This window comes from Monomorium pharaonis, chromosome 11 (genome assembly GCF_013373865.1).
Source record: "Monomorium pharaonis isolate MP-MQ-018 chromosome 11, ASM1337386v2, whole genome shotgun sequence".
Classification (NCBI taxonomy): domain Eukaryota; kingdom Metazoa; phylum Arthropoda; class Insecta; order Hymenoptera; family Formicidae; genus Monomorium; species Monomorium pharaonis.
Window position 1 is genome coordinate 14,955,069 of NC_050477.1, and position 12,187 is coordinate 14,967,255.

At 40.8% G+C, this 12,187-nt stretch overlaps 1 protein-coding gene across 1 annotated transcript in view; it reads left to right on the forward strand.

The window, feature by feature from the left end:
• LOC105832649 (integrin alpha-PS2) overlaps positions 1 to 12,187 on the forward strand; it is a 76,453-nt gene that overhangs the window by 19,576 nt on the left and 44,690 nt on the right. The window contains 2 exon segments of the mRNA XM_028191764.2: positions 2,822 to 2,943; positions 10,642 to 10,760. Of these exon segments, the coding sequence (XP_028047565.2) occupies positions 2,822 to 2,943; positions 10,642 to 10,760 (241 nt within the window).

Sequence of the window (12,187 nt, forward strand, 5' to 3'; positions counted from 1 at the left end):
GCCGTTATCGATATTGCTTGCGACTTCGACGGCACGTCAGGACGCTTATGAATCGCTTACATAAGCGGCATAATCGGCTCCTCTCTTTCGACGTGTATGAGTATGTGTGGCGCTTACCTACGCACGCGCTGCACCAACCATGCAATCCAGAAGCCCCCGAAGTATGCCAAGGTTGCTCCATAGGCAATGGCATTTCCATGTGGTTTCGAGATAGAAACCCACGATATACGGAGTATCTGTCTCGCGCTTTGAGATTTCCGCCGATAAAATAAATAATAACGCGCTTTAATAATCGCGCAACACCCGAGTAACTTGGAAGATCTTATTATGCAATTATCGTCGTGAAATCGTGATAATGCTTAAACGTCGTTTAAATTATGATCGATCGTCTTGTAGAGCGTATACTCGCACCAAGGGCGGCCATAGGTCGATTCCTAATAACACTAATTGCACGCGATACGGGATGGTGTAATCGTTGCCGATTGCATTTCCCGGCGCAGATTAGAATGATTAGACGACGAACAATGGCCGAAGTTATCGGTTATCGTTTATTGAGCGGGTCTCGATGTTAATGGACTTTAAATTAGCAGCGTTACCGAAACTGGGTCAGCGGGTCAGAGTTAAATCATGCGAGCGGATTATTATTATCCATTCGACTCTTTTGAAGAGTCGATTGCCTCGTCATCGTTCTATTTGATTTGAAGAACGTATTACACGCATATATTCCAATGGCGCAATCACTCTTGAATCTAAGTAAGATTAATTATTTTATTACTTAGCGTTTAATATGTATTTTCAATTATTTAATATTAACTTCCAGTGTTACGACAGCTTAGAAAGTTAACGCAAAGTATGTGAATGCGACCTCGCTATATATCGCGTAGGTATATCGAGATCATTTCCGAGTTGGGTGGGAAGAAAGCTTTTACCATTTTTCCGGAGCTGATACTCCGGAATTATCTGACAATGCTAGACGATAAAAGCAGCCGTTCATCACCCCATTCGTCACGAGGTAAACATAATATCCGAAAAGCTTTTCGCATACGAGCCATTTATTGGTCGGAAATGACGCGCGTGAGAAGGAACTTATCTCTGACAAACTTCTCGTTTTTTTTTTCGCCTCATTCGAAATGAATGTGAAGTTAGCCCCACGTTTTCGAATTTCGAAAAAATTATTCGTAGTGCCAGTTGCCCTTGCGCGAGTGCAACAGTGCTCAGTCGGATTTAGAAAGAGTGCAACATCATTCGAGGCCAGTTTTCCTCGAATCTTTAAGTTCTTTCCTTTGAAACGCATTTTGTACTCAATCTTTGGACAGAGCAGTAAAAAATCGAATTCGTGAAAACGACAAAGGGGAACATGAGTCGAGGGCCACACACCACGAATACGTAGGGTATTCTCCAACGCGAGTGGAATTAATTACCTGACCGATAGGTCAGGGTAATACCGATGCTCCCCTCGAGCTCCGTGATAGCCGACACACCCTCCAGAGATAATTACACGATCGATTGTTTTACGCCATCCCATTTTCATATTGCCTGGGCGTGCTGGTAGTGTCCGCGGTCACATCGCCGCTCTTTTTATTTCCGTTTTTACGGATCTCGAGAGCCCCGGCACTCGAGGACAATAAATTACCACACGCGGCTAATAAATTGGACCTAGGGATGTCTGGTTCTAATTATTCTAAGTCCGGGGGGGGGGGGGAGCGCCGAATCTGTGGGAGAGGCGCTCGCGTAAAAAAAAAAAGACGCCTTCCGTTCAATAACGGTAATGGCCAATTTCGCACGCGAAGCGGCAATCGTTAAAGTAATTGAAGGAGGGGAGGCTTTACTCATTATTTCACCGTGTTTTTTGTTCTCGCGTCAGCTCGCGCTTAATCGCGCCATTTGACGGCCTCGTGCGAGCCGTTGGGATTAATTATAGTAAAAGTTGCATTAATAAAGCCATTTTCCCCAAGGGGATTATTTCGAGTAATTACGACGCGTGCTTTTCTCCGGAAATGATTTAGAGTTATGGCGTCTGCGATTTTATATTCGCGCGTTAATTTCTTATCGATATTTTATCGCCGCTCTAAAGTGCACATTACGATTCGTTTGGGACATCAATTAGACATGTCTCGCGGAAAGTCTTACGCGACGAGAAGGAGAAAAAAAATTAATCGTCATTCTTGCGCTCGAATGGCACAGTTGACGCAGGTAATGGAAAGCGAATGGAAAGAAAAAAAGGACAGGTAAGGAAGAAGCCTTAAAACTGATCGATGTAACGAGCGAAGCATCGGAAGGAAGTCTATTAGCGGTATGAATCGGTGCTTGTAGTGCTTTCTCTGCACGAAAGAAAATTACTAAAGCCAAATGCTACGTTCGCACGCGTATGTTTAGACTTCTGTCGAGCATATTGCCTAGTTTCAGAACGCGCGCGCGCGCGAGTAATTGGCAGTGCTTGACGTCTCAATAGATCCTGACAAGCTGTACCTGAGATTTTGACGGCGAAAGCTGCTCATCGAACACGATTCGTCGACGTTCGCCCGTTAGCCGGAACTCGCCGCCAGGTCTTACGCCATTGATCGAAATAGCCGGCGACCGCTGGCCTCAAATCTGCGCGTCCATCAAACGTGCCGTTTAAATCGATACAAGTGATAATATCGATGAGAATCAATCTCGCGGATTGCGCGCGATCTTTGCGAGACAATTGCGCAATTGCGAATTGTGCGCCGCGAAACAAACAAGCTTATATTATTGAAACGTAAATCGTAGCCGAGGCGCCGCGTGCTTTCGCTGGTATTCGATTTCGCTGATAACGCGTCACTTATTTTTTTCTTTCCAGGGCGGTCGTGGGCGCACCGGAGGCTGAAACTGCACAGGCCGGCGTATACCGAGGAGGCGCAGTCTATAAATGCGATATCGCCACCGACGATAGATGCAACATAATCCATTTCGACGATAAAGGTAACGAGATCATCAAACGTCGGTTATCTTAATTTTGACAGACGACGCGCTAACGGCGCTACAGCTGATTATGGTTCCCAGAGTCCTAATTCTGGGCCGTCGATTCACCTCGAAACACCTCCCGTACCAAGAATATAACATTGCAAAAACGTCGAGTAAATTCTGCGAAGAGGTGCCCAATAACATTGTAATATTTATAACGATTAAAGAAATTTTTTTTCTTTTTTAATGAAAGGGGGGGGGGAATAGAATCTGTCTTCTCATCCTGAAATTTTTGGGCTCAGACATAATTTATTAAGTCGCCGTTAAACGTTAAAGCGAGTAATTTGCTGACGACATGTGTGCACGACACGCTTTTATCGATGATTGACAGGTGGTCCCTTTGATTGAAAATAGAATACAGGAGAGTTAGATACAAATGCAATTGTATAAATATATTCGTCAAGGTGGAAGTAAAATAAGGATGACAAGCTTCTCTCCACCGCCCTGTCCACATTAATCCGAGTCTAATTTGGATCGCCGCGGCGTTGAAACGTTGATGCATTCGCGAAGTAACGTAACGGCCTCGTGAGATTCCGCATGCTCGATCGCATGTGACGTAATTGACGACTCATTGAGTAAGTAATTGAGCGTCGTGAAACCATCACCGGTTGCCGGGGACTCTTTGGTGTCCTGCTGCCGGCTGAGGCTCGCTAACGCGGTCTTCGGAGAAAAATCGATCGGCGAGTGATCGTCGTTGGTCTGGAAACGCTTGATCATGATTCACGATCGGGAATCGGCGCGACAGGGACCGGTTTTGGAATACGCTCGGCAGTGAGGGACTCCGGCGGATGCGCGGACGATCGAGCGGCACGGGGAAACAATGCGCGGGGAAACAGATGCTAATTGTGGACGAGCTCTGCTGTTCCGCAATCAACTGCATCTAGATTAGATAATTAGCTGTGTTTATTGTATCAAGTATCAGGACTTTGTCCGACGCGTGGAAGGAGTCACGACGTTAGATTTAATTATCCCCTCACAGTGAGTCAACCATTACCGATCCGTTTGCAGAATTCAAGTTAACAATAGATTTTATTTCTATTCAGGTTGCAGATATAAAAGCGGTAGTATTTAAACCGTCTCATTGATTTGCAAATTTGAATGGGGATCGGGTGTCTTTAGGACGAATGGGGGTACGTTGTGCCATCCTAAATTTATTTGGGGGACGCTGAAAGACACAAATCCGGAGCTTCCGCCTTAAGTTTCGCCGGACTGTCCTGCGAGGCAGTTGACCCACATTCTACCGTCGGTTCGCCAACGTGTAGCTCGGTGATCTCGAGAAGTAACTGGCGAACTGGTTACAGTACGCTATTCTTAGTATCAATACACCCACCCTGTCGTTGACCCTACCATATTTCGATGCTTGGCAATTGCCGCACGTGACGTTGCTCCCTGACCACGCACGATTTATCATGCCTAGAATTTACGTCGCAGTTTATGTAGGAAAGTTTTAAATCGCGTTCGGGACATAAATCGCTTTGATTTATTAAGAAATTGTTCATCGCTGTCGTCGACGGCTGACAATGTATCGGATCGAACAATAATCTTGTAAAGTTAAGGTGAATTAAATCCTTAAGGAATATCTGAGTATTGCGTTCTCTGCAGAACGCGGAATGTCGTTTTACGAAGAATTTTTTTGTTAATAACGTAAAAGGTTATACACGGAGAGAATTTTCTCTTAAAATTTACCCTCAAAATCTGATAATTGTGAGATAAATGTGTGACCTCGAGGAATATTAATATACTTTTTAGTCAAATTTACCAAAAATATAGCGAAATTTACTATGTTCATAGTACAATTTACTGAAAGTATAGCAAATTTTAGGAAGATGATCGTAAAATGGGTTTTACGTTGGTTTATATATCTTGATTTTTGCAACTGATGATCTTACCGGGAACCTCTTTAAGTGACCTGATTAGTTAAGCTCATGAGCTTAACGCCCAGCTATTTAAACACCGCCTGGAAAATATCCTTAACAAATCCGATTACCGCTGTAAATTCGCGCGCTCTCTAGCTTCACGAGAGAAGCCTCGTAGCCGCGCTCCGGTTCATAAATCCGCGGGGAAACGTTGCGTGGCGAGGCAACGTGCGCGCGAACCAATTAAAGCGCCCGCGTTTAGAGCACATCGTCGGCTCGTAAAGTGAGCGAGGGGCAGGAAAGGGTTTAAAAATATTATTCGCGCCATGCTCCCGATGTAATCTCTCGCGCCGCTCGTAAATGCGCGATTCGAACTGCGCCAATTCAAATTAGCGGGGATGAAATTAAATATAATGTTTAACGCTCCAATGATAAATTACCAAAATTTAATGAAAAAGAGGCCAATAAGCCCCTGCAGAATCTTTGTGTAGAAATTATATTGCCTCTAGATGTATAACAAAGTATATAATAGAGACTTAATGAGTTATCAGAACATTTTCAATGTTACATATACAAAAAAAAAAAAAAAAACAACGCAGATTACATCTATTTAATAATATTATTTTCGGTGTTATTAAACGCGTATAATAGTTCCGTGAAGTTGTGCATTGTCCGTGGTTTGAGATTCGTAAACGATTTACATTGAACCGCAGAGTCGAATCCACAAAGGCGCGTCGAGATTTAAAATCGTTAATATCTTGCGGTTATAATTAGCCTGTTACAAATTCCATTTTAATGTGAAAGTGAATTATTTGGCATTGTAGTGTTCGAGAAGGATCCATCAGGCGGAACCGATGAGAAATAAATAAAAAGCGGACTGTCAATATTTTTATTGATGTCTAATGCGAGAATAATCCGGCGGTGATAAACTCGCGTGAATTGGACGCGGTTTACACACCTCGTAACGCCGCCGTCCGATCTCGATCGGCGGCGGCGCGATACCTCGGATGCCATAATGCCGCGTGCGTATTGGCGCATGCACGAGAAGAAAAGTGAGGTCACGATCGGCAGGAAATCACGCGATCGGGCGCGCCCGGCGGCCGCCCGATTTCACGTTATATCATCCAGCAAATGGAGCGCGAACGGAATCGATCGGCAGCAATGGGCGCGGGATCGGCATAAAAGGGATTCGAGAGCTATCGAAATATTACGTCGCGGCGCGGCGTAATACAATTCTTCCTTTTTAGTGCGTTCGCGCAATGATCGAGAAGATGGTGCGCGCGAATAGTTGATGGCTCGTGACTGTATTCCGCGAGGAAAAAATATTCGTTATTTGCAACGTACGTGTTCCATTGAATCGGATATATATGATTTCTTATGCGTGATTGTTTCTTCATACATAGAGCCTGCTGTAATAATATTCGATAACTCAAAATTACTATAAATGACCCGACTTTCTGAATTTTTTTTTATCGTACATCAATTACGATACGCAGCCAACTGCGAGAGGAAGAGTTCCCGGAACAATTAAATTAGATTAAATAAGTTTGCGGATGATTAATAGATCGTTAAAGATCACAGATCCAAGTGACGACGAGGCGGAACAGCTGAACTAATAAAACGACCAACGGAAATCGAGCCATGAAATTCCCGCAAACCTGCTTTCTTGTTTGAAACCTATTTCTGTTCTTATTCTCGGTTTCATCAATTATTTGCGTTCGCAGGATCGTATCCGCGCGCAGCAAGAAGAAACAGGACTGAGCCTCTCTCGCTCCGCTTTTCTTTTGTTTTCTCTCCTTTTCTACGACGACCGCGAGAAAACATTTCTCGCCCGGCTGTGCATACAAGAAGATCTCGACTTGTACGTCCAATTAGTCCAATCCGATTTTCTCCTTTTTCGCGCCTGCGAGAGCGAGCGTAACATTTCGCTTTGATCGATAATTAGGCCGATCGCACGTAGCTCTATCGTTCCTCGATCTTGTCCAATTAGACTCCGTAATCCAGTAGCAATGTGTCGCCGATTAATCGTGCACGATTTCCTCGTGTACGACGAGGAAAACATCTCGATTGTTTCTCGCCTTTTACATATCGCGTGGAGCCTCGTCACGCGAGACTGGACTTCCCTCGCGATCGTCGCTCGCGATACCGATGTCGAAAGGCTACTTTACGCGCGTTGGATTAGAATCGCAATAATTGATGATGTTGCGCGAAAAGCTTTAACCCATATCACGCGGATGTTGAAATATAAGCGTGTATGTTTACATTTAACGGCGCGCCAGTGGTTGCTCAACACTCATAAATTTATGTAATTTTGACGCCTGCATTTTGCTTCCTTCTGGGATGCTCCTTAAGATTACGCGCAGCGTTTCTAAATTTGCCGCTGTACAAATATAATGACGTACAATATCGAGCTCGAGCAAAGGGATTACGTAAAATGACGACTTGTTCTTCTTTTGACTACGTCCACACATTGTCACGGTTTAAAATAGTGACGGAATAACCAGCGTCCGGATTTATAGGCGTGCCGTTTGAAACTTGCGAAGAGTCGACGGAGTCGCTCTCGAAAATAACCGCTGCCTGACGGTTTTGCAATGGCGTCTCGATGACAACAACATTATTATTACTTCGACGAAGAACTTGCCACAATCGGTAATTTATACAGAACGTCCAATTTTAGTTGCGGTTTCTACGAGAGAACCACACAGTCATTCCTTTGTACACCGTGAAACATATATATATATATTTTTTTTTGTAGACGAGAAAAAAATAATTCCACCTTCGAATTTTTCATTCTTCTTTCTTCTAATTTTTTAATCTCAATTTTGTAATTATACTGCGTCCAGTATCGACAGAATTGTGTTACTTATATGTTCTCTATTCTACAATTAGTGTAAACATAAACATTTGTTAAATTTACTATCACGAGAAAGAATCTGTAATCAAGATAGGATGAGAGGACTCGTTCCGACTTCCTTGTAATCCAGGCGGAACTACACGCGAGAGATCTCGTGTGCGATCTTCATTCGCGATGTATTTCGTTGCTCCACCTGCGGCACGTCGAAGTGCCAAACGATCCTCTCTCGATCGTTGATTCTGCCTGCGTACGAGGAAGAGATCTCGTCCAGGTCTCTGAGGTCACTCACTTTACGGCCATTCGAGCGAATACGTCGTCTCGTGGAACTCCTCTGCCGAGTGTCGGTGTACCACGGCGGAATCTGTCCGGAGGATACCGAGAACCGTCCCCCTGCAAGAAGCCGACGATGCCTAATACAGAAAACCGTAAGACCGTTTTCTGCCCTAGCCCTACCTCTCTGCGAAGATACGGTGTTTCTTGCCGCGTGCTGTGCCCGAGGACTAATTTTCGAAGGTCGGAAATACTTCACTTCGTGCTGCACGAATGCATCCATCTGTCCGACCGTCGAGTAAACCTGATGGCGACGATATATGTTTATTCAAAGTTTGAAGAAATTTACTTAAATGAGGATTGAAACTTTTTGTCGCCAGTAATTGTAATGAAATTTGCTTTAATATCGAGAGTAGTCTATTTCATTGAGCTTTAAAATTATTACTTATTGAGTCGTTGATGAGATGGAAATTTAAACATGGAGTTGTTTATGAGATGTTGACGATTACGAGGTGTTTAATGACAGTCCCGTTTAAGTGGCGTTTAATGACAGCCTCGAACGTTTCCGTTACAGCTTCCTAAGTGTTTGTAAAGTATTATTGTCAGTAAGGAATTCATCGGGGTTTGAATGTGCTTTCAAACGATCATATAATCGTTAATGAAACTCTTTACAAACCGTGCAATCATGGAAAACTCTTCACGAACAGATACACGGAGAGAATTTTCTTTTAAAAATTACCTTGAAAATCGTGGTAATTGTGAGACAACATAAACCTTGAAGAATTTTACCATACTTTTAATAAAATTTACTAGAATTTACTAAAATTTAGTAAAATTTTAATAAAATTTGGCAAAGTTTTAGTAAATTTTGTTAGAAGTATAGTAAAATTTACAACATTTTGCCAAGTTTTATTAAAATTTTACTAAATTTTGTCAAAAGTATAGTAAAATTCTTCAAGGTTTACGTTGTCCTACAATTACTACGATTTTCAGGGTAATTTTTATGAGAAAATTTTTTTCATGTATAGTTGTAAAAGGCATGCACGCGTATCACGAGATGATTATTACATGAAATGTATTCTAATTTACAAATAAATTTCATTAAAAGAGAATATATATTTGTAATTGAATTCTGTTACACGTTTTTATTAAGCATGAAGTATTGTTATACATGAAGATTATCGAGTAGTTTAGGCGACACTAATTCTAATATTCGAGACTGGAATCATTATTGCCATTTCTAGTTGTAATACGATACGGTGAGGGTTGGGAAACGAAGGACAAGTTCTTTTTAAAGACTAAAACCTATCGATACGGGCTAACGGGTTCGCTCCGTTTGCAAAATCGACGAAGAAAAGTACAGAGCGCTCTTAAAACCTCTTCGCTATGACGTCTGTCCGCGGTTCTTTCCTCGAGATCGAACGATAATTGCAAGGTTGACCTTATGCAGCGTGGTGTTGTTCAAATTACTTTCATTAAATAATAGTCAAATTATTTATCAAGATTATCGTTTATTATGATCAAGATAGAACACATCTCTATTTTATTTGTTTCTTTTTTTTTAATATTGTACAACTGACCAAAAATGTTTTGTTGTTTTTTTCTGTGCGAGCTGATGTGTGTGTTTTTTTTTTGTTCAAATAATAAATCATATTTCTATATTGGTTCAATATAATCCGACGATGATGAAGGATAATGAGGATCCGAAAAAGAAATGCAGTTCACGAATCGATCATTTTTCGCCTGTCTCGTACCACGTGGGGCTGGTTTATTCTTCAGTAAATTACCTTCCACAAATAGTACCTTTGATATGATGAATATCACGAAGGTTGAGTTCGACTGGGATTAACCCTACAGTGAGATTACCAGGTACAGATGTCAGTAAGACTCGTCCTTGTCGTTTCATACCATTTCGTTTCAACGTGTTCGCTTCATCTCATTCAGCGACATATTAGGTTACTTACTTCCAGTTAAGTGACTGCCTGACAGGATAACTAGATACTAATTCCTACTACCGATACGTTGTCTGATTAATCGCTCTGAGTAATCCGAATGGATCTGAGAATATTTGTGTTTTTCATACACTGAAAAAAATCCTTGGTAAGCTTGTGGGATGTATTTAGTAATGATATTGTTTGAAATATCTGGTTACTATAAATAAATATAATAATAACAAAACGTAATAATTATAAACATTTTATTATAATCACCTTAGCTGAAAACTACTTATCTCTCATCTTTAACTAAATGTTTTGTTATTATTATTATTATATTTATTTATCGCAACCAAGTATTTCAAACAGTATCATTACTAAATGCATTTCATAGGTTTAGCAAACATTTTTTCAGCATATTTTTCATAAAACACATCATTTTGTTAATAGCTATAATAATTTATAATAAATTGCATTTTTGAAATTCTTAATTTTTAAAATAAATGCGCGATTAATTTATTTTTCCAAACCATTTGGTTTCCTCTGATTAGTTTTATTAAAAAATTTTTATTATTTTTTCAATTGTTCTTTTACAAACGCGCCAATCTATTAGTGAATTCATAAATTAGATATAATTATCTAGTATATTTTTAAATTATTTTTTATGAATAGCGATTACTTTAATTTAATACTGGTTTAAAAACAAATGATTGATAATATGTAAGAAATTTATTTATTACAGGGAATAATCATGTCAAAAATCCAAGTATCCCTAACGGCTTGAGTCAGATCGACAACAAAACGCTGCAATGGTTCGGTGCCACGGTCTCAGCTTCTAGCAAGGATGGAGGCCCGATTCTGGTAAGTGCCACCTTAGATATCGAAATGCACGACTTGCATTTTAACCGTCAGACGTCAGCGCATTAACGGTGTAATAATTCTTCGGCATGGAAACGTGCGCGCGACTGCTTAAGGCGTAGCAACGGTTATTAATTGTGAGCGTAGCCTATATATATATATATATATAACTTTGAATTTCTGATTAATGAGTCGTACTTGTACTCAATTGATATTCAATTGGTATAAGTCTCAATTAGGATCGCCATTAAAGTACATGACGATTTAAAATATCTGACCTTCAGAGGCAGGGAGTTCTTGATAAAATAATGACGAATAATGATTTAAAAAAGTTATATTTCTTTTTGCAGTAAGGGATTATTATTATAGCGAATGTTAACTTTAATTATTTAACTTTAACGCATATACCGTGAGTATACGTTGGGTTTATAATTCTTAGAAATCCCAAGGTGTTACGCGAATGGTGTTACGTGTTTAACGGAATAAACGATACGTGCCAATGAAAACAAATAATGACGGTCTAAGTTGAGTAATTGAGACAGCTCTTGTTTTTTTTTAGACAGCAAAATTCTTTTTTCAAATATATGTCAGTAAAAATAATCAAGAAAATAAAAGTACAAGCAATGAAGGGCTTGTTATTTACGATATTTTTTCTTCATATTTTCGATATCTTCGTAGGATTTATAACTAGAGGTCTCAGATAGATCTCCTGAGAGATTACAGACGTGCGTTCCCAGAAGGCCGCAGCTTCTATTTCAGGATTCGAAAACAAACGAATTCTCGGCGCGTTCCACGTTTCGTTTGTGATGTTGAGACGTCTCACGAGCGAGTCGAATTAGCACGGAATTTAGAAGTCCAGCTATTTACTTTTGATGAAGCAATTAAGTTACACGGTAATTACATATAATAGAATCAAGTAACATCATTAAATAATATTTCATATATTTAGCATGATTATTTAAAATTTAAATATACCGATATTGGACGACAAAGAGAGAGAGAGAGAAAGAGAGAGAGATTAGGAACAAATTTATAAAAGTTATCCGTCAATTTCTATTCTCCATCTGCAAATAATCAAAAAGTAATTGAAGATATAGACGGAACACACGAAACTTATCTACCTTTATCGTAACGGTACGTCTAATTTTCAATGCTATTCCGCTTTACTTCTCCAACACGAAATTATACGGTCCCTTCGGTCTCGCCGCGAAACCCTCTTTGGCGTCGTTCTCTCGTTATCTGATCAACACTCGCTGTCTATGATACGTGTTAAAGTCATTATCCGCCCGCTCGCAGCTTCCACGCAGATTTCCGATTCAGAGTGCGTGGCGGAGCCCCGTTACGACGATCCGGCACGTTCGCAACGTAACGCCGGCGCGGATACTACGTTTGCCCGCGCAGGCAGAAGGTCGGGCGCCAATCTAGCGCGA